The 23689-nt window shown below is 43.3% G+C and overlaps 1 protein-coding gene across 1 annotated transcript in view; it reads right to left on the bottom strand.

Annotated features, from left to right (window-relative positions):
- Positions 1-87: 87 nt before the first annotated feature.
- Positions 88-23689, bottom strand: part of CMTR1 (cap methyltransferase 1) — a 28416-nt gene continuing 4814 nt past the window's right edge. Inside the window, 27 exon segments of the mRNA XM_032103921.1 lie at positions 88-2506; positions 2508-2537; positions 4258-4366; positions 4910-5022; positions 5592-5651; positions 7062-7130; positions 7768-7859; positions 8563-8685; positions 9179-9310; positions 9476-9544; positions 10175-10232; positions 11186-11190; positions 11192-11243; positions 11648-11729; positions 11732-11794; positions 11797-11825; positions 13031-13075; positions 13077-13161; positions 14362-14458; positions 14717-14835; positions 17300-17498; positions 17696-17768; positions 17873-17967; positions 19217-19288; positions 20032-20124; positions 20513-20671; positions 22950-23092. Coding sequence (XP_031959812.1) covers positions 2407-2506; positions 2508-2537; positions 4258-4366; positions 4910-5022; positions 5592-5651; positions 7062-7130; positions 7768-7859; positions 8563-8685; positions 9179-9310; positions 9476-9544; positions 10175-10232; positions 11186-11190; positions 11192-11243; positions 11648-11729; positions 11732-11794; positions 11797-11825; positions 13031-13075; positions 13077-13161; positions 14362-14458; positions 14717-14835; positions 17300-17498; positions 17696-17768; positions 17873-17967; positions 19217-19288; positions 20032-20124; positions 20513-20671; positions 22950-23092 — 2366 coding nt within the window. The 3' untranslated portion in view covers positions 88-2406.

Here is a 23689-nt window from a genome sequence, read left to right as displayed (position 1 = left end):
TTTAACTCTGCTGGGCATTTCTCTGTTGCCGTAATGGCACACACTGCTGGCCAGAATTTTGTGGGAAGCAAAGGAAAGAAGCACTGCTGTCAACCAAAGGGCCTGTATTGGTAATAGAACATGAAAGCATAGAATTCAACACAAAATGATACAAAGCCTAATAACAATACATTGTGCAATTAACATACATAAACACACTCCCTTCAGCAAGACCTTCCTCACCTCCCCTTCCCTCTTCCCTTAGCAGGGAAGCAAGTAGCTGGGTGGCTCATGCTTGCCTTCTTGAAGGGAGATTCAGAATCAAGGTTCAGTGCATCAAAAATAAAAGCAAATTAAAATGAGGAACTAGAGACAACTGAGTAAATAAAGTATCCATTCATAAAAGCTAGCCTGCAGACTGACCAGGTTTTTTTGTACCCTCCAAGGTCTACACTGATCCTAGCTTACTTCCTATCACACTTCTGTCTGCCAGCCACCAGGAGTCAAAGCCCTGAGCTGAGGACACAACACTCCACAAAGGAGCCTGGCAGAGGGAGCAGCATGCGTTGCTGGCACTGGAACAGCCTCAAGGCAGTCCACAGAGGTCCTCAAAACTCAAACTACTGCTGGTTGGCTTAAAAAGCCAACTGTACACACAGGCCTGGACACCAGAGGTTGAGGTACTTTATTGCCCACTGGGAGAGATTCCTCCTCATCCCTCATGGAAGTGCCTTTGTCAAGACAAAACTACCAGTGACACACCTCTTGTTGTTTAGTGGGAAGAGCCACCATTTCTTTCATACACGTTTTACCAATGTTTGAGAACAGAGAGGGTCTACAGATCAGCTAGGAGGATGCATTAGCCTGCAGTCCTTCCACTGCTTCAACAGACCTGTGTCTAAGTGAAAATTTCTGTTTTGCTGCACAGGCTTGTTCAAATCATTCATATGGATGTGGAGAAAAAGACACAGTCTAAACATCTGCTATAGATTCTAGAACTATAGCTTTCCTTAAGGCACAGTTCAGACAAACCCCTAAATCACTTTTCTCCCTACTGCCAGTCAGTGTTTAAAAACAAGCCAAGAACAAACAAAAAACGAAACAAAAGCAAAGGGGGCTATTTTGCTGCTTGTCCAAAAGCATTCAACTACGTGTTATCTTCTGATTTGTGCGGAAGACTTGACAAAGTGCCATGGAAGCCAGAAGTGAAGGTAAAACATACAACAGAAGCCAACTTTGAGCCTGGCACAGAAGTGCGTGGAGAAGTCTTGACACAAATGCCATAGTGAGAGTTTCCTGGCTCTGTGCCTTCACCCCAAATGCAGTTCCAGAGCCAAATGAGATACAGAGGATTTCAAAGCCACTCTGATTTTTATAAAGGGAAGTCTGGTAACTTTTCCAGTGGGCACAGTCAGGGGACTGGATTTCTTCTGATTAACCAACATGGTTAAAATCAAGATACCTTTCTACCGAAGCCCTGGGTCTTTTTAACTAAGTTAGACGTTCCCATAATTTATTTCTTCCAGAAACTTCAGCATCCTAGCTTTTCTGTGTCTTTCCTCCCACATCCACTTTCCTTCCTGAAGGTTTAGGTAATAATGTTGAGTACCAAGAACCAAAGCACCTTGGTCTCAGAAGTACCATGAAGCACGTACAACAACCATGGTACCTTTTCACAAATTAGTCCCAGGCTGCTGGCTTGGCATCAGTCACTAACCTGGAGAGGGGAAATCCTTGTCACAGCAGCTTGCAGAGGTGTAAGCACATCAGATCTGTGCCAGGAACTCTACTCATCACCTGCATTGGCCTTTGCCCATCACATAAGAACTGCCAGTGGCTAGCTGAGTGCCATGATAAACAGAAGTGTTGGAGACACCGACAAGAATATATAACTTTTGCCCACAGCTCGACAAAGACTTAACACCCTCCACTGGATTGTGTAGCCTTTGACAAGGCCAAGGAGACAGCTGCCAGGAACAATGCAGGGCTGCTTCAATGTGCTGTTGACTAGCTCTGCCATCAGAACATCTCTGCTCCATCCCACACTGCAAGAGAAGCAGAAGCCTGGGGAGTTCTGGCACACACAGAGCTCCACAAACCTTACTGAACGTTTGAACAGGAGCAAAGAAAGCTGCCAGCCCCTTGGCCTCATGCAGTAGGTCAGGACAAAAGGACATTAGGCCTCGGCTCCAGGAGTCACCTTGGGTACCCTGGCACCAGGTGCTACCTGGGCTGTATTCTTATATACACTACCAGGGTAAAGCCTCATCCTGTGCCTTCTGCATACCACCCTCTGGGTTCTATCATCTCCAGGAAATCAGCTCTGGAGAATACCAGGATAGAAGTTGTGGAGCTTTCCCAGTCCCATCAGTCCTCAAAGAATCCAAGCTGGGCTCAGCCCCTCCCTGCACCCTCAAGAGAGCAGGGTTAGGGGTGGTGTGCTTGGATGAAAGACAGGACAGTCTCCTTTGATAGCTTCTCTGGATCTTGTCTTTTCTGAGAGTCGTGCACTTTGACACCTTCCCCCATTCCAGAAGAGGCGGCTGTAATGGCAAACACTGTGGGCAGAGAGGAGAGCAAGGTTAGTTTGGCAGGGAAAGGAAAACACTTTCATCCCAGCCAGAGACAGCTGCCCTTGCAATGGGAGCCACGCAGAAATACTCAAACAGGGTGCCTTAGAAAAGACCAGGGCGTTCATTCATTCACCTTACAAACTCTACAGCCCTCAAAGTACAGCAACAGCCAAGCCTAAGAGATTTCCATGGAAACAACTTGTTAATTCTACCTTCACTCAAAATTCACTTCAGTATTTGCTGGAAGGAGTCAGGTCACTAGGGAAAAAAAAACCTACCTCCCCCAAGTTCCTCAAGGATGAAACTGTCATTGCAGGCAATGGAAAGGCCTTAATGAAGGAATTTAGAAAATCTGCCAGGAGCAGCAACCTAATCACTCACCACATACCTACTATAATCAGTAACAGCTGTCCTTGGAGCTTTGCAAACAAACAGCACTTCCCACTGTACAAAAGCAGCTACAAACATTCCCCTCCTTCCCCTCATGTGAAATAACTGAGCTCTGCTTGGCTGCTGAGAGTTCTGGTCCTACAATACCATCTCCCAACTCCATCCATCAAGGACAAGCCCTCCTAACTGGCATCAACACAGTCCCAGCTATAATGAAATCAAGCTGCTAATTACTTCCAACACAGCAGCCTTTAGTTTTGTACAATTACTGACACTTAATATTCATAGCTTACTTTAGTGCTTCTGTTCTAACAAAGCAGTACTAGCACAGCAACAAGAGCACAGGCATGTCAGTGGCTAATTATAGACATACTAGTACTCACTAACCACAACACATCCCTTCTGGAGTCCCACACAAGCACTCTCCCTCCACCTCCTCAGCCATTCCTGTAGGTTCATCCTGGCCTATTTCAGAGTACATAGGCAGAAGTAACCACATCCTGACACATGGAGGGAAAAAAGCATCACGTGCCTCTCTTTTTAAGCCTGTTCTGCTGCCATTCACCACATGAAGAAAGCTTAAGGATTCTTGAAAGTGCTGCTCTAAGACAGGTAAGGAGTTCAAAGTGAGAAAATCAGGAGTGCTATTTCATATCAAGTTCTCACTCAGAAGCACAGTCCTGGGTAATGGTGGTAGTGCAGAACATCTCTACCCAGGAGCCCTGAAGCATCAGACTCAGGATTTGCTGCACTTGGGTAATGCCCTCAGCCTAGCACTCAGTAGATACAGATGGTTTTCAGCAGCCACAATGCTAATGACTGTCCAATGACAAGCCTCTATCCTTTCCCAAGGAGCCACTGTTTTTCAGTCTCTTAAAAAAAAGCTCCCAGCTTCCCACAGGTTATTGCAGAGCCTGGGCTAAATGAACTGGAATTTGCTTTTAAATGAGCAACTTCTAACCAAACATGTTAAATACAGAGATGCAGCAAACTACAGCTGCCGGGCTCAATTTCTACTTCCCCATATGGAGAAGGTTCAGTAACTCGTACTCTGCTGCAGACAGCAGAACAAAGTTGTGGGATGTTTGTTATTCATAGCCATTAATTGCAAAATCCATGATTCCACATCAGCAGTTTCCTGAGAACCTGAGAAGGTGCCGGCTCCTGCAGCACACCCTGCTGGCGACCAGCTGCGCTTGCACTGCAAACGACTCCAAGGACACAGCGCTCCGGAGCTCCCTTCCCAATACCCAGGCACACACCATACACTCGCACGCAGATACCCTTCCATAGCCTCAGCTCGGCTCATACTCACTGAAAGGGTGCAATGGCTTCAGGAAGGAGGTTGTATGTCGCTACATTGGTCATTTTGTTGAAGAAGAATTTCTTCTTGAAATTTTTGCTGTATGCCATTGTCCAGGGATCTAGCAGAAGGGTTACAGGGATCACACAGATAATAAAAGGGGGAAAAAAATCACAGAAGAAATACAGTGCAACTAGGGAGGAGAAATCTATAGAATAATTGTGATCCTTCCATTACTCCTTTTCCTTCCTTCCCCCAGGACAACCTGCTTCCAAGCTGTTCTCTATTCACTGAGAAAAAATCCCTTCTCCCTGCATTTAGAAGTTGACATTTGAAATAGGGTATTTCCCATGTCCTATTAATCTGGAAAACCATCTTGATGAAAAATTATTATCTCATTAAAAAAGAAGGTTAATCAGTCATGTAAAGAAATGGAATTACCCACACAATAGCTAATCAACCCACAACAGAAAATTCTATTATATTAAACACCCTAAACCTTACCCAAATCCAAGCTACATTACGTGCAAACACTTAAGTCTCTAGCCACTGGAATATTGCCATTAATTTTTTACCAAGTTACAAGGTGAGCAAGCCTGGTCAATACTTTTCACTTGGAGAGACAAAGAAAAGCTGAGAGGGAGTGGGGACTCTCTCTTCCTACCGTTCATAGTCCGTACGATGTAGAGTCCTGTGGGCACAAAGTGCCGGTCATCTCGGCCAGTGTAGGACAGCCGCGGCATTCCCCCTGAACTCTTGATGACTTTCATCTCTAACCTAAATATTGAGAGAAGGCAGTGACGGAGATTGGCTCTTCCTTTACCATGTGTGTGCACACATCGCACCACCTGCACCCCTTCTCCAGAGTGTCACAGCGAGAACTGAAAGCACTGCACAGGACAGGACCAAATCATCACATCCTGAAGAATTTGGGTTTTTGCCTTCCCACAAAGGACAAGAGAAACCAGTCAGACCTGTCTAGATCAGGCTGCAAATTGAGTGTTGTGGTGAAAAACCTGTGATGAGCTACCATAATTAATCCAAATGGTATTCCTATTTCAAGTGTGAATGCTTGACCATTCAAGCCACTGAGAAGCCACTGATACTTCTGCACCCAATCTCAAGCACTGTTGCTGCTCCAGCTGTTATGAAGTGCATTGGCCACATCTATGGCATCAGAATGCAGCAGAATGATGCTCTGAGTCAGCAGCATCTCAGGAGCAGCAGCCACCACAAGCTCTCACAGCTCTTTCTTCATGACTTCTCTAGCACAGATCAGAACATCCCTCCCATTCCTGTGCACCAGTGACTGATAACCTCAGTAGGCCCTGATGCTTTATTTGCACCAATTGCTTACCTCACAAAAAATCTTGTCCATTTCTTCCAATCTGTATACTTCCTTCACTCTGGGAAGAAAAGTCAAAAACATTATTTCAAAAAAGTTTAAACTGTGCTTTTTTTTCTGCCCAGCTACAGGGAGCAGCCAAATGGTTGATTTTATACAGCATGAGGTAGCCAGGCACAACCCTTCTCTTCTATCGTATGCTTCAGTGCCTGGTTTTTCCTGGCTTGAGAAAACCTGACATCTGCATCCTTATGGTTGGATTGCTGTAAGCAGCAGATAAGCATCCTTGCTACTAAGGAAGCTGTGCATTTTTATCTCAGATTGACTACACAGAAAAGTAAAACCAGTGAAAGTGAAATGCTTTTGTTTTCCCATCAGATAAATTGACCAAGGTCAGTCCAAGGCAGGTTCTGGCCTCAGCATGCTGGCCTCACAGTAAAATTAAACAACCTGATCTTCACCATTATCCTCAGAGATGGCACAAACTTGTTAGTTACCCTGAGGCAAAAAGAACTTCCTTTTTTTTTAATCAGGGAAGATTCTTTTGAGTCATCATTCTGTCATTACATCAAACTGGTTTTGTTGTTCTGAGACACAGAAAAACAATCAGTAAGTTGAAAAAGCACTGCCTCTGATCAGACACCCTAACCACTCATTTCCCACATACTGCTACAAGCATTAGGCTTCAAAGAGCACAGCAGGAACACTTTAACACCTTTCCACAGGAGCAGCAAATGACCCCTCTACAATCCATTTCCCCAGCTCTCCTTCTCACTTCACCTCAGCTTTCCCCAACATTTTGGGCTCCTCCAATTATTACAACTGTCTGTTGTCATTAGGCTGAGATTCCACTTATTATCTTTCATCAGGCCATCAAGGAGAACATCCTCTTTCCCTTCCTCCAAATTCTTTCATAATATTGCTGCACTTCAAGCTTCTGTATGAGAAGCTGTTTTGTCCACAATACATATCTGACACCCTCACAGTGGTGCTCTCATGTTCCACTGCAGTAGAATTAATGAAATGGAAGGCCAGGAGACAACCAAAGCTGAAGGCCTTTATCAGGAACTTTCCTGGGGGTTGTAACCAAAGCCTTGTCCTCACAGATGCTGCTTAGTACTGCATTTACTAACAGTCAGCATCACTGTACTGCTGCTGACCCTTCAGGGCAGACAAGGACATAGAATTCTTTGCAATGATTAAGCTCACTGGTGCTAGACCTACAATCATACATATTTGGAATCAACACCAGCCAATCCACCTATGATGAAAATTTTACTGTTTGACGTGTGAAAGGAGGGCACAACTTCTCTGTTAACAGTATTTACCTTAAATATATAAAAAGCTTTTAGCCTCTTTCCAAAGAACATAACACAACTACGAATTTCAGCCTGAAATGTAACTCCCCTTCAGGTCCTCCAACGCACTGACACCAACACATGCCAAGCTGAGGGAAGGAGGTGTCACTCACCGGATGGGGTTCATGTCTGGCCGGCTGGGTTTAGAAACAGCTTTGACAAACTTCTCTGCCAGCCGAATCCTGAATGAACATGGAAAGAGAGCCCAGCAATTTAACGAGGCCTTTGGCACAGCGGGTAGGTAACAGTTTCAACAGAGTAACTGATTAGACAACTCAGGACACCCAGACTGCCTCCACTGCTAGCCAAATGGGTCTAGCAAGACTTCTTTTCACCCCACCCTCCCAATTCAGTGCTCAGTGATACTGCCTATTATCCACTAGGAATGAGTCTCCATAGCTTACTCTAAAAGCCCACATGCTGTTGAACACTGATATATTTATTAGGCTAGTAGGACTAGCAGAGACATCATGTCCCTGAGGAAGGAAACGGAGGGGCTGGTTCTTTCTCCCTCAGCCAGTTACCAACTATGCTCATTTATATTTCCCAGAATGGTCAGTTTACCCCAGCCATGCCTAGCTCATCCTACACTAAGAAAGAAGCTAGAGCTGCCCTCATACACAGAGAAGACACAGTTGGAAAAGCCCATATGTACTTCAGTTCAGAGCAGCTTCATTCACAGTTCATCTTTATAGCAGTGTTTCAGCTGAATGCACTTGTCTCCCTGTGCTCAGCATTCTGCTTTTTGTCTAATCACTGTTTCCCAGTCACTCCTACTCACGTACAAGAAAAAAAGCTTCTTCTCCAGACCCTACATACCTCTGGTTGAAATGCTGTGTTCGAACATCATTGCCATTCAGCACCAACACATCCAGGATGTGGATGGCACTGATTTTTCGCTGGGCTTTCCCCTAAGGACGGCAATACAGAGATTTATTATTCAGACTGTTGATATCTCAGCTTGATTTAGAGCCTGTTTTTTGACAGGACATCTCTTCTAGCAAGAAAGCACCTTTCCAGATACTAGAAACACACAAATTCCCTGCTGCCCATTAAACTGTAGCATGGCATCCTCCAGAACTGGTGTATCTCAAATACCCAGTTGCATCTTACGGAGGGAGAGCAGGTGGGACCACAGCTGCCATCACCAGCTATCTGTGCCTTATCAGGTATCACAAAGCCCAGTGCACTACAGTATCCTCATCTGAAGTGCAAGAGGACAGGGAACTCCCAGGCAGCTGGGATTTTTCACTTTACACTGTGAATATACCACAAAGGTCTTCTCCCCATAGCTGCAGTCACTACTGAGCAGTTATGTACCCAAAGAGCCACAGACACATTCAGTCATGGTGGCAATGTCATCTGCCGTTCCACATAGAACAGCAACACATCAGGTCCAAAGTGTTTTCAAAACAGTGTTGAAAGTTTATATCTCTAGGACTGGACAGAAAGAAGGAACTTAATCCAAAATAGTTACTCTAAAGATCATATACAAAAAAGAAAAACTTGGACCTGACACAGATGGAACATTTATTCTGCAGTATCTTACAGAGATTAGGTGAAACTGCTCTTTGTATTTGCAGCAACATGGTAAGGGAGAGAGTAGGCTCTTACCTCTCCTTTCAGCTCATGAACAATCTCCACAGAGAGAAGAGTATCTCGTGGCAGCTCAGTTTTCAAATCCAGCTTTGTCCAGCGATCTGACTGGCGACCACCCCAGGTGTAGATCTGTGATTTCTGTACATAAAGACAGAGTCAGATTCAGCCAAGGCTTCCTGAGGGCAGGGGTGGAGAAGAGACCTCTAATGAGAGGTTGCAGGAGCACCCTCAGAGAACCTTTTTGTCCTAGGCTGTCACAGCATTTCTTTACCATAAGTTTTAAGGACGAACCTTAACCTCTACAGCAAAGGAACAAAAACACCGATTCTAATCTGCCGGTGACTTTTCACATCCACACAAAGAACCAGAAATAGAACACCTTTAAAAGGACAGCGAAGATAATTAGAGACACTAGCAGGAGTGCAGGTCTCTGTATAGGCTGAGATTACAGAAACAGGGTTAATTAGTGTGAAAAGCAGTGACATCAGGAGAAAGAAACATAAATAACTAGCAGTCTCAGGTACTACTGATGGGGATTCTTTCAGGCCTTTAAGGACAAGAAAGGATGGGATGAAACTGCAAGGCAGAATAGTAGCACTGAAATTAATCAGCAAAACTTTTTAGCACTTACCCCTAACCCCAAGAGGAACTTCTGCTCACTTCCAGACACCATACACCGGTAATCTAACACTTGGCGAATTTTCTCCAGTGTGCTGGAATTCAGAGGAGTGGGTTTGTAACTGAAGGTATCAATGTCTGTGCCCTAAAGAGCAAAGTATGGAAAAGGCAAGACAGACACAATACATCAACAGGCAGGTAAACACACTTCTACACAAAACAAATAATCCAGGACTAGCTTCTTCATCTCTTAATTCCAATATGAAAAAAAAGTTGTATTTGTATGAAAGGACTCTAGGCAAGGTCTCACCTGGATCAGCTCAAAAAACTTGGACTTGGGATCTGAAGATGAAGGAGCAACACGAGCCTGATCAGGAATCTGAAAACAAATCCAAACAATTGATACTGAGTGTTATTCTTTGGCACATTCAAAGAAACACTTCTGGTTTCAATATACGACACAACATCCTGCCCCTGAAACTGCTGCTCTTGGGATTAGAGATGAAGAAGAGATGTCATGTGGCAAATATAGTGTGTCGTGAGTTTTCCAAATTTAATGTAGGTATACCACATCTCACACAAACCAACTGGCAACTCCAGAAAGATTTCATCTAAACCTTTGATTTCACATATATTTTGATGAAATACCTTTCATCAAAAAACACACAATCCGCCCGTGAAACTGTCATATCTATGGCCCTACTGCAGTCAAAAGCTCAGGAAACAGAATCTGCAGACTCATAAGACCTTTTAGAGAGCTCTGCTGCTTGGGATCTAGGTGCTGAGTTCACTCTGTGTACACTGAAATATTCCCAACTGCAAAGAAGCCTGCTCAGTTAAGCCATACACAATAAATCAGGGACATCCTGTTTGATTACATAAACAGCTTGAAACAGTTTCTGACTTTCCCACAAGACAAGATATTAAACATCTGTCTAGAAAGGCCTATCTGTACTGCAGCTCCACTCTTCTGTCACTGCACAATCTGCCTGCTTGACACCTTACTTACCCCCCACAGCTGGAGACACTCCTTTCGGATTTCAGCCTGCCGGGGCTCACTCAGTGTTCTAAAGAAAGACAGCAGACTGTTAAGATGGTGAAACCTCCTTGATCTTACAGCATTATATATCCCAGCCCTATGGAATTTGGAACTTTCAGCATCTGGCTTGGGAACAACAAATATGTTGCTCCACAACAGGTTGTACAAAAGAGGATGCTGCCTTCCCTCCCCACCCTCCAGTTCCTGTGTTTAGCTTTGTTTCATGGTCTGCATTTCTGACTATCAGCCATCACTTCATTCCATGAAAGTACCACTGGGTATAAATATTTTCAATAAGTTATGTATTAGTACAAACTTATGCTAATCTCCAAGAGCTGGGTATACAGCCCTACTTAAGAATAACAGTGAAGATCTGCTGAAGGCCATACAAAAAACAGTGTCAAGGTAGAATCGGCTCTAAGACAATTCCTAACTACCATACGCACTCAGCTTTCCACCATGTATTACGTCTGAATAACACCTGAACAGAAGAGTCGTGGCAGGAGAACATTGCAATGGCTTTAGTTTTATGCAAGAAATTAATGTCAAGCTTAGGTAATTCTAGGTCTATAACTTAGATGCTTTGAACTGCCCCTGGAAAAACGAACAACTGTGAACCACACTCAACTTGGATGGTTACTGTTGAATTGAACATAATAGCTGCAAGTTTTTCTGCTTACATTCCTGCTAAGAAGCAAGCTCACTTATGGTAACTGGAAATCATGCAATGCAAGGAAGCCTTCTCAACAAGGGTGATAACAGACCATCAATTTTCAGGACTCCTCCAGCCACCCACATGTCTCTGCAAATAACTCAGGTAGACACACAAACTGAGCTACCTAAGAGCACTTTTCACTTTCCTGGCCCCAAAGGCCAAGACAAGTACCAGCTCAAATCAAGAACTTATTAAACAAGGGCAAAGCAATTCATTAATAGTAGGTTAATTCAGTCCTCACCAAAAGCCCAGAGGAATATACTCACGTGTCCTTGAACAAAGGCACGAATTTTGGCTAGTGCCTTTATCTGAACTTTGCAGTGGCTAAAAGAGAAGAAAAGTTTTAGTCAGGGAGCAAATTAATCACCACCAAGATTGTTCTACTGTTCAAAACAAGAAAGAGTGCTGGGACAACAGGGGGAAGCCAGTCTGATTCACAGAGCAATGAGGGATCTTAGCCAACATGATTCAAACTGACAGGATGATCACTGGAATTAATTAGGCAGTACTTTCTTTTCTACACAGTACTCAGAAGCCAGTCACTAACAGTAATACAGCATTTCTGTCTGCACAGAGTCCCCTGCTCTGCTCAGCCTCTCAGGGAACAAAAGCAGAGCAGTGTGGCAGCATCAACAAGTACTTCCATGACTGCAGGAAGTTACACCTGAAAGCCATGCTAAATGAATCTGCCTACAGCCAGCAGCCCCCATGACCCATAGTAAACTCACTTTTCATTGGATTGGACGATGTAATTGTAGAAATCCTGGTTGTCTTTGATCACATTCAGTGGGACAATAAGATTCACATCCCATCATAATTGCGCAGCTGGTTGAGTCTGATGTTCACTGTGAAGAGGTAATCCCGCACATCATCATCCCTGACTTCAGGCCTTTGCATACCACGTACCTGCAGAGCAAGGCAGAGAGATCAGGTGGGTTCAGTTCTTTCACCAGCCAACTTTTCTGCCACACTCCCATTATAAAGACAGTTTTCCAATCACAGGAACTCTTTCCTCCTGGATATCCCTAAGGAAGATGCAATCTCACCTATCACTGAGTCATCATACATCTTCTATGCTCCTGCAAAGACAGGGAAATGCAACCCTATGTAAACCCCCAAAGATCTCCCTCAAGTAGTAAATCAATTCTGCTAAACTTGACAGGTACAATGAAAGCACAGATAATATCACAGAATCATAGAATGGTTTGTGGTTGGAAGGGATCCTAAAGATCATCCAGTTCCAATCCCCTGCCCTGGGCAATGGACACTAAACCAGGGTTTGCTCACAAGCCCCTATCCTACCTGGCCTTGAACCTCCAGAGATGAGGCATCCACACTTCTCTGGGCAACCTGTTCCAGTGCCTCCACCACCCTTACAGTAAAGAGCTTCATTCTAATATCTAACCTAAACCTACTCATCTTTTAGTTTGAATCCATTCCCTCTTCTCTTGTCACTATATGTCCTTGGCAAAAGTCCCTCTCCATCTTTCTTGTAGGATCCCTTCAAGTACTGGAAGGCACCAGGTAGGTCACCCCTCAGCCTTTCTCTTTCTAGGCTGAACAATCCCAATTCTCTCAGCCTTTCCTCACAGGAAATGTGCTCCATCCCTCTGATCATGTTGGTGTTCCTCCTCTGGACTATCTCCAGCAGGTCAAAGTCCTTCTTCTGCTGGGGACCCCGGAGCTGGATGCAGCACTGCAGTGGGGTCTCACCAGAGCACAGCAGAGGGGCACAATCCCCTCCCTCATCCTGCTGGCCACACTGCTTTGGATGCAGCCCAGGATACCACTGGCTTTCTGGGCTGTGAGCAACACAGTGCCAGCTCATGTCCAACCTCTTAAATATCCCCTGGCTTCACTGAAAACATAGTTGTTTTATGCAAAATAGGATTTGTTATATATCCAGTTCCACAGCTTCCTTCCCATAAGGCATTTGGCAAATACCATCTTTACCTTGTCCGTAATTCGCTAAACATCTAAAATGTTTCATCCTCCAAGACAGCTGCTAACTGAGGCAGATCACAAAGCTTCCACGAGGCTTACCCAAATCCATCTATCACTGTATTTAGAGATGGTTTTCTTTAGTAGACCCTCATGCTCAAGCATCTCACCTCTCCGAGTTAGCAGGGCGGCTTGTCACAGGTTTAAAGATGCAATTCTCTCAAGCAGCAATACAGCAGATAAACAAGTCCCACACTGAATGGAGTAAATAGGTCAAAGGTTTTGCAGACAAAATGTCCTCCTGGAAAAAAAAGAGGAATTATACCAATCCAGCAGATATAAGGAAACAAGGAGATATCAAGCACCTCAATCCTCCTGCAGAACTAGTAACAGGGTTTTTGTGCAATTAAACAGCATCCAGAACACAGTTATGAAGTGGGCCAGCAAGGCTTCATGAAACATCTTCCCGATGTCTCTGCAGCAAAGAGAAAAGCATTCCCTTGACCAGAATCTAGTCTGTATGTAGGCTGTCTCCCAAGCAAACCTTCCAGGCCTAAACTGTGCCCTACAGCAGGGCAGCATGCTATCCCAAAGCCTCCAGGGAAGAGGAGCCCTGATATATGCAACAAGGAACCATAGACTAGAGGAGAAGACTCTTTGATTTTACCTAAAGAGAATAACTTGCCATCTAGAGAGAAAGAGTCTGTGTTGCCCCTCTCCTTCAACAAGATTCCCAATTTCCCCAGGCAAAAAGCAGGCATTTTTACAGAACTATCATCCACCCATGTAGGAAAGACTTAAAGAAGGCTGCACCTTCTATCATATCACATTTGAGACTACTACTAAGTAGATCATTGCCTCAGGTTCTTCTAAACATAGGGCACAATAAAAAAAATGATCATTTTGTTGTCCTTTGTCTTCTATATCAGCGCCAACGGCTGACTAAACTCAGTGGAAGAGAGGAGCCATCAAAATCAAACACAGCTGTAAGGTCCATCATTTAGCAGCAATGAGGTACAGCTAAGACAGGGTGAGGCATCATTTGTTCTGATCACACAGATGGCAGATTTAAAGGAGAAAAGCCTTCAGAAGTCAGAGGAAAGGAAGAACTGGATAAAGACTACTCTCTGTTCCAATCAGCTGGAATATTCCGGAAGCTGGTCCAGCTACTGCCATAAAACTCAGACAGACTGTCCAGTTATCACACTGCGTGACCCTACCCCAAAACAGCCACATAACCCAACAAATTAAGTGCTTTAAATTAATGCATTTTAGCTCATGCTTTAATTAAAAGCAAAATAGGTGAATATTATCTTATTTTTCTTACCAGCCCTCTTAGCTTTGTGACAACCATTTCAGGATTTATGCATACACATTCAATTCTGTGCAACCTGGCCTCACAGCAGAGCAGACTTCAAGGCACTAATAAAAACTGTACAGCAACATTCCCCAGAGCCACCCATACCTTAGTGAAGGAGGAAGATTAATGGACAAAACATACCTGTCCGGACAACGGACAGTGCTGTAAGGAACTGGCAAAGCATGAGTTGTTTGCTTAGGATTTCTTGCAGATTCTCCTGACCCTCCACTGAGAAACCCTGCAAAGCACATAGCATATGATTAGTATCTCCACACATCTGTTGGTCAAGCAAAGGATTCTGAGGAACTAAATCATGGAATCATGATCATTTCTGTTTCTTTAAGGTAAAAGAACTGACACCAGGAATTTTAATGGCAAGGCTTGCAGAATTTCACATTGTAGCTACAGACACATGTCAAATACCCTGCTGTATGCAGACCAAGGTGTCAGTTTTGTCACATTTTTTTTCATGCAGGAAGAAAAGAAATTGACCAACCCCATCAGCCATTAAGAAATGCACTCCCTTGTGATCAGTATTGTCCAAAACAAAATTCTGGAAAGCAGTAATGTTCTCTGATCGAGTGATGTCTCCATCTCCATCAATCCCACCCTCTCCTAAAGAAAAAAAGGAGACAATCAATAGCACGTTTGCAAGTACAAACAAAAGATCAGTATGTGCAGATGATCTACAGTATTCAATCAACATTTAGTCAGAAATTACAAAGACCTTGATAGGCGAATAAGCACTAACAAAGTCCCTTGTTCACCACCAAAGATGCTATTTAATTTAGAAAAATTATTCAGATTGTGTGGTCAGGCAAAAACAAGACCATAAAATAACCATGCTCAAAGGATGCATTGTACATTAGCCTCAGCAAAAGACAAATTAGGATGATACGACAACATAATATTTTCATCCAAGCAGGAATGGCACATAGCTCAACCTACTGAAAATGTAAGATGCAACCTCACTGCACAGCTCACCTGTTAAAAACATGTTATTACAGACAAAGGAGAATTCTTTATATTGTGCATTTGTAACCTCCTACTAAGAATTCAAATCATTCCAAAGAAAACATAATAGTCTATTTTCAAACACAATGTAATTTGGGCTTTAAAAAAGCAACACCCCCAAAAAAACTGTGAAGAAGTTTATAAAGAGAGTAGGGACAGAGACATAGGCTTTGTGCAAAAATACTCATACAGTTCTCCCATATGGCTCTTTTTAAAGAGAGCTACATTGCCCCCCAGCTGGTGTTTTAAAAAGCTGACGTAAGGTGTATTCTAGAGCTCACCAATTCTGCCTTTAGGAAGCCTGAACTTCTGTTTGGTATTAGTCCCTGTAAATCTTCTACAACTACAGATTCTATTACCTCAACTGGAGGACTAAAAAGCAAAAGAGATCAGGATGCATGATAGTGTTTTGATAACTAAACTCCTCACCAACCATCTTGTCAATAAGTGAAGTGACACTGGAATTTGTTACCATTCTTCACAACAGAAATATCATGGCAGGCTACTTTATTCCCATCAGTGGAAGAGAATTTGTACAAACCTCACTAGATTTTATAGCAAAACAGAAAAGGATCAAGAAAATGAATCAAAATCATTGGGCTGTTAATTTCTCCAGGTATCTCCTCCTCTCCATAGTACCAGATTGCAGTGAGCTATGAAGATCCAAACACTGCAACCATTAGAACAAGGTGCTTATCAGCCTTGCTGCCCTTGCCATGAACCTTCACTTTAACTAAGACCTAACCCTTAAGTGCTACTAACCATTCTCTAAGGGCTCATAGTCAGGTGTCAAGAGTGGCAGCCAACAAGAGTCAGTGGTGGAGAGGAAAAAAACCACACCAGGCACAATGGAAAAGCAAACCCTTTTCTCTACAAGACAGTCACTTTCCAGTTTCTTTCATTTTGTCTGAAATAAGCAGCAGGAATACTAGCAATCCTTGGATTTCCCCTCCTGATCCTAAAGGTAAGGCAGACAGGAGGCTCAAACATATCACCAAGATTAACAAGTTACGATGCATGAGAAGAGATGCAGCAATTGTCTGTGTACACCTGTTTAGTCTGTCTGGAAGCAAGGCAGAACATGTTAACATAATAAATATCCTTGGATTAAGCAGATATTTAGTCACAGTGATTCAGATAAAGCCTCTAGCCCCAATCTGTTTTATTTATCTTTGCTAAGAGCCCACAATCAATTATCAGAGCACAGCTAGTAAGCTCTTATATGGAAACATGCTGACAGTCAGGCAAATGAGGTTTCTATCTCTGGCCCTGCTAAAAGATCTTTGGGCACATCAGGAGGCTGGAGCACCTCTCCCATGAGGATAGATTGAGAACACTGAGGCTATCTAGCCTAGAGAAAAGAAGGCTCTAGGGAGTCTAGGCACCCTCCAGTACCTAAAGCAGGCTACAGGAAAGATAGGGAGGGACTTCTTATGAGGGAGTATAGTGATAGAATATTGGATAATGGCTTTAAACTGAAAGAGGGTACATTTAAAATAGACATTAGCATGAAATTCTTTACTCAGAGTGATGAGTCACTGGGACACATTGCCCAGACAAGTTGTGGATGCCCAGTCTCTGTTCATGGCCAGCTTGGATGGGGCTTTGAGCAACCTGGTCTCCTGGAAGGTGTCCCTGTTCACAGCAGGGGGGGATTAGAGCTAGATGATTTTTAAGGTCCCTTCCAACCCACACAATTCTATGATTCTATGATAAGTCATCTCATTTACTGTGTTTCAGGCTGAGATCAGTGATGTGAGAAAACCATTGCCAAGCAATCTTAAAACACTCTATAATGTTCAGATAAGCAAAGTACTCAAATATCAACTACTACAATGAAACACATTCCCAGGCCAGACTGGTAGTAAGTGGAGAAAAATGACTTGATATGCAAGCTCACCAATCTCAACCCGCTTCTCCAATGACAGCCCCCTTCTACCTTGCAAAATGGTTCCCTAGGCTTCTCCTAGATCCCCCTGCTGGTATCAATACCAGCCCTGCCACTAATACAGAGGCTGCAGCATAAGCAAAAATATCAGGTAACACTCATGGGTGCACGACATACCATAATAAGGCTCAAAGAGCTCACTGGAAGCAGAATAGAAGTCCTCCAGTTTAAAATCATTTGGTCCTTTCAAGGTCATGCCAAATCCTTTTGCATGCCACTTCCGCCTCCACAAGACATATTCAGAGAAGCCTCCGGGACCAGCACACACATCAGCAAAGTAGAGCAGCTCTGCATCATACTCCTTTATCAAAGGCACCTGCAAAAGGAAACTGAGGAAACTCTACTGACCCGTAACAGCTCCCATCAGTCAAACCACATACACCATAAACTACACTGCTCAGAGGAGTCTTTCAACTAGCTGTTTTCCCAGCTAGCATCCTAAGGATTCTCCTTTCTTCCCACCTTTCACATTCTCTGAGAAAGCACTGCTCTTTGAAAGTTAGAGGCACTCACCCCTTGGTAGTCCTTAGGGTTTGTAAACATGTAGTCAAAGACATGGTCCATATTTGCCATCTTCATCGCAGCCCTGTGAACACATAAACAGGGCCTTGTTAAGTTTCATCCTTGGCTCCCACAGCTGAAAATGAACATAAATGAGAAAAGGACTACACTACCAGACATTTTACAAACCTGTTCAGAAAGAAAGCTCCACGGATCATCTCATAGGGGTTAGACCTTGTTCGGGCTCGACGCATTTCTTCTCCATCCAGCTCATCAAATACACTCTGCACAAACAGAAACAAAGCTCAGCTGGACATGGCACAGGCTGGAGGGATAGGCAGGCATCAGCATTTCCCATCTTCTTGCTTCTCTCTCCTTAGACAGCAAACTCCAAGATTTGGTTCACTGATACAAAATGTTTTCCTGTCTCATAATGATATTTGCTCTTCTTCTAAGCCACCTCAGCTCTTAAGCAAATTTAATAACACTGACAAATTCTGTACTGATAGCTCCAGAGCCTGATAATCTGGTTAGCCACCTCAAAAGCAGTCCCAGCCTAACGTATGTCTTTCACATATATACACACACACACTCTACTGCAATATACAAGGGCATGATAAAATCTAGGAGGGAAGACTGAACAGACAAGAAAAGAAGGGGAGCTCATTTCCTTAGCTTATTCAAGCCTTCAGCCTTTCAGTCAGACTAAGGGCGGGTGACTGTTTTCAATCATCTCTGTGCTGGTTTTGGCTGGGGTAGAGTTAATTTGTTTCATAGTAGCTAGCATTGAGATACATTTTGGATTTGTGATGGAAACAGTGTTGATAACATAGAGATGTTTTTGTTATTTCTGAGCAGCGTATGAACAGTATTAAGGCCTTTTCTGCTTCTCATACCAGCCTGCCAGCAAGTAGGCTGGGAGTGCACTCTTGTGGAGCTTGGAGGGGACACAGCTGGGACAGGTGACTCCAACTATCCAAACAGATATTCCAAACCATATCCCATCATGCTCAGTATATAAATCTGGGGGAGGAAGGAGGAAGCCGAGGACATTAAGAGTTATGGCTTTTGTCTTCCCAAGTAACCCTTGTACATGATGGAGCCCTGCTCTCCTGGAGATAGATGGCTGAACACCTGCTTGCCCATGGGAAATAGTGAATTAATTTCTTGTTTTGCTTTCCTTCCATTGAGTGGCTTTTGCTTTACTTACTGTCTTTATCTCAGCCTACGACTTTTCTTCACTTTTACCCTTCCCATGCTCTCCCCAGTCCTGCTGGTGGGTGAGTGAGCAAGCAGCTGCAGGGGGCTTAGTTGCCCGCTGGAGTTAAACCAAGACAATCCTTTAGAAGGCTGAGGTTCAAAAAAGGTTGCTGAACAGATAGTAAAAAACAGGATGCTCAGTCATCCCAGTGACATGGAGGTGACAGAGGACATTCTGAACTCTTGTCAATTACCTAACTACTCAATCCTTTTCAATTATTTATTTCACTTGCTTCTCCAAAATTTCAGTTCCTCTCTAAAAAGGGGGCCCACCTTGCACTGCAGGACACTGCGTAAAAGCTCTTCATTACAGAACTCTGTTTCATCTTCAATCATCAACTTCCTCTGCAACAGGACAAGAACACAGCAATTAGCAAACACGATATTGTCATTTCAGGATGCAGCATGTACCAATAATGGATGAAGGCTGTCAATCACATACTAGGCTGTATCAGCAAAAGCGTGGCAATTAGGCTGAGGAATTATTCTCCCCTGTTAGGCATCTTGAGACCACATATGAAATGCTGCATCCAGTTTAGCACTCCCCAGTACAAGAACAGACATACTGGAACAAAAGCAGCAAAAGGGCCACCAAAATGATGAGGGTGAAAAAGCACCTGGTGTGTAAGAAAAAGCTGAGAACAGTTTGTTCAGAATGCAGAAAGGGAGATCCTATTGCTGTACCTAACAATGGGACAAGTTCTTAACAACAGGAGACAGAAAAGATTGACCTAGGCTCCTAAAATGTTCAGCGTCGTGACAAGAAACAACGGACAAAAGCCACATAAGAAATGCCAGTTAGCCATATGGAAATTTTCTTTTGTTAAATGGGTCGTCAAACACTGACCAGATGCCCAAACAGGCTGTTAAGTTTCCATCCTTGAAAATACTCAAAATATGACTAAACGAGGCCTTGAGCAACCTGAGCAGATGTAGTTGGACCTGCTTTAAGCAGGAAGCCGAACTAGCAACCTCAAGAGGTTGTTTGCAGTCTAGGCTATTCTATAACTATTTGACGTGGCAACTGATCCAGGCTGAGTACTCCTGCTTTGTCTTAGGCTGGTAAGTAACGAGATATAAAAAATTACCTTCCCCACAGTCATCCACTCCTTCAGCTCCTCGGCATCTGGGATCTCTGTGGTACACTCAGGGCACCAGTCTACCTTCTCATAGGCACTAGGCTGCAAACACAAGTCATGGGAAGAGCCAAAGATGTTTTTACTAGAAAAACACAAAAACAAATTGCTCCCCAAAAGCTTGCCTCCCAATGCTAGCATAAGGGGTTATGCCATGACTTTAGGGTCAATCATACAGTTTTTTCCTCCTGGACTAAAACATGTCGTTCTTTATTTTCAAAATTAAAAAGGACTTCAAACGCCACCTCACCACTTTCCCCTTTATTAGAGTCTGATAATCAAGGCAAAACAGAAGTCTAGTACTCAAAGTACAGTTTAGAGACACTGGAAAAGAGACAGTTGCCAAAAAATTCGATGCTTGTTTTACACATTCTTTCTCCAGCTTTTGCTGAACACAACAAGAGAAACGGGACTTAAAACAGGAAGTACTTACCTCTGGCTCATCCTGCCAATCAATATTGAGCTCCCCATCAAATCCTTTGAGGGTCAGGCCAAAGCCTCTCCTTCCCTTCTGATTGGATGCCTCAACAATATCTTTCCTGCCTTGGCCATATTTTCCCAGACCTTCTCCTTCCCGGAAGCCCATCTTGGCCTATAAAGGGAGCAAAGGGAGCACACTGAGGCAAGTGAACTTGAGGTTTTGTAGTACTGCTAAGGTCAAAGACTAGTGGGGAAAATGGCACATCACCCTGAAGTGACTTGAAGGCACTGAGCATTTTTAATCTCAATTATAGCTTTCAGGACTTTTGAGTGAGTTCACTTCACTGAGGCAAGACACAAAAAAACTAGATCTGAAGAATGATTTTTGAGATGACAGCAAATTCCAAAAGGTTCAGTAATGCGGGAACAGCCTGCTCAGAGGGAAAAAAGTACTGAGGAGCCTGGAGCCATTCATCACAGGGTTCAGTAAGCATGGATGGTTCATTAAAAAAAGATGCTGGTACAGGAAAATATTCACGTTGTGATGATATTCTTTGTTGTCAACATGCATTCACACACATTTCAAGTATCAGTTAAAACTTCATGTAAAACTCAGAGGAGGAATGCAGGACACACTGCTCCTGAAACACATACACATCTCTCAGGTTAAAAGAACTGTGTTCATTAATTGCTAGTTTTTCAGGCTTTTCTCTTAGTGAATTTTAGCAATAAGAGAACAATAACAAAAAGCAGGGATGCAGTCAATTTCACATATGCACAAGACAGTAAGGAAGTAGAAGACTTAATGAGTGTTTCACTTTGAATGTTATCCATATACTCCTTCCTGTGAGAAACAAAAAAAAATCACTTGTTACCAATCTGTACGAGGAACACCACAAGAATATCTGACAGGTTTTAAACAAAGGTACATGGTGTTTTCCCATTGCCTTTGCTCTGAATCAGACCTTGAAGTATGTACACCAGATGTCACAGCCACCGAATCTGTTTTACACCAGTTTTCTAAGGACAGAATTTTGAAAATCTAGTAATTAAGGACCATTTTCCTTTTACTTACCAAATGCTGCCAAATCTTTAACCAAATCAACTTTAAATACAAATTTATGAGGGCTTATTAAAAAAAGCCTCATAGATTCAGTAGTAAAGCACCTGTATTGGAGCAACTGAAAACACATTTCCTAACAGGCTCAGGAGAAGTCTCCAAGGACAGACAGTCTTACTCTAGAATCAGCAAACTGCTGCCCAGTGCCAAAAATGCACATGGACACATTCTGAATGATCAGCAACAAGATTTAACTACAGAGAGGCACAATCAGCAACTCTCAGCCTCTGGATTCCACTGAATTTTGAATTCAGCAAGAAAGTTCTTTTTTCATGTAGAGCTATGATCCTGCTCATCAGCAGCACTGCAACTCCTTGAGAAGCAGTTCCCACTCCCTGTTTCCACTCCTAGCAGCAGCTATCACTTCCCAGCAGAACACTGCACTTCTAACTTGGCAAAGGCAGGTACAAGCTGGTCTACCACCATGGAAAGATAACCAACTCAAGCTCCTGTGAGTACAGCACCAGCACAGAACAAAGCAGGACCCACATTCAGGCCCTCAGTGAGTCCCAAATTACAGCTATACATTTCATCTTCTCTGCTGCCCTTGGAAATAACGTTTTTGTTTCTCTGTTCTTTCATGATTATGAGATACTCACGATACTACAGAGACAAAGTTTGCATCAGGAAACAAGCATGCATCAAAAGAGACTCAACTTCTCTACAGGCTGCTATTGCCTTAAATTCAGGAACAAGTTGCCAAATTTGGGACTACCATGAAACTGCCAACCATTTTCTCAGAACTTTTTAAAAGCACTTTCTTGCCCATGCTAATATTGTGCAGTCAAGGGGTGGCTGATCACTTTCAAAGTTTAGTTGTCACAGCCACTATCCTTCACAACTCCCTGCCTTTCTAAGAAATTTCCAGCCCTACATAAGGCAGAGTGGTATGACTTGAAAGGGAAAGAAATACCTTAATAACTAAGGCAATAATTCCACAAAAGCATACCAGCCAGCCTCCAAGACCAAACAAATTAAGGGCAATCACGTAATTTGCTATGGCCTTTCTTACAAAGCATTTGTTAAGTCAAGCATTGCAAAAATAACACAATAGGACATTTTTTTCATGCTCAGTAAGCTGACTTACCCAGAGATCCTTTCCTTCTTATTCACCTCCCTGCTCCTAGACCTTGAACTCAACTTTTTTTTAACAGATCCACTTAAACCAAGATCTCTCAGCCCTCCCGATTGCTGCTAGTATACAGCTCAAAGATGCAGAGAACCTTGCTACGAAGAGGATCAGAATCAAAGCATTTTTTATAACAAACTGGTCTTTTCACTTTGCTCTCATCAGTTCTAAATAGTTTGGTCCAAAACTATTTTGACCTACCATAAGCTTTTGGGAGACACTGTTATACATTGAGTAGCGAGATGAAGTTCCCTCCACAAGAGAGTCTTGTTTGAACTCATTTCTGAAGACTGGTCTTTTTTCATCGCTCTCACTGTCAGACCCACTGGTGCTACTGGAGGACTCTGAAAACAAACAAAAAAGTGAGAATGAAAATAAAAATAAAATGGAAGAAAGACATCTCAGTAACCACATTAGAATACAGTGTGACTCATTAAACCCTCTGAACACACACATAGAGGACACTTCAGTATCTCAAATGTGCTACAGGAAGCCCGCAGGTGTAATATAAAACACCCTGTGCGACCAACACTTGGTTATCTTCCCTGTTGCCTCAGGGACACACACAACCTCTCTGACCCCATGGATTCCAAGCCCCACAAAGGACTGGGCAAACCCCATCACACCAGCAGAGCAGCCACAGCATGACCACAACAGTACTGTGGTGTGCCTGACCTTTGTAATGATCCTGAGGAACTGAGAAGGTCCACAGGGATTCTCTCCTGAGAATAGTGACAATCACACCTTGATGAAACATACTGAATTTCTCTCCACATCCTACCTAACTACAAGTGTAAATCCATCCCTAACTTAACCAAAAACCCACATCAAGTACACAGGCATCTACCAAATGGCCAACACTGAAGAAAGAAAAGTTAAACTTATTATACTTCAATTTGACCCCCACTATCTAGTTAAATAGCAAGGATCCCCAAGTTCAC

This window comes from Corvus moneduloides, chromosome 3 (assembly GCF_009650955.1).
Source record: "Corvus moneduloides isolate bCorMon1 chromosome 3, bCorMon1.pri, whole genome shotgun sequence".
Lineage (NCBI taxonomy): Eukaryota > Metazoa > Chordata > Aves > Passeriformes > Corvidae > Corvus > Corvus moneduloides.
This window is presented reverse-complemented; position numbering and strand designations above follow the sequence as displayed.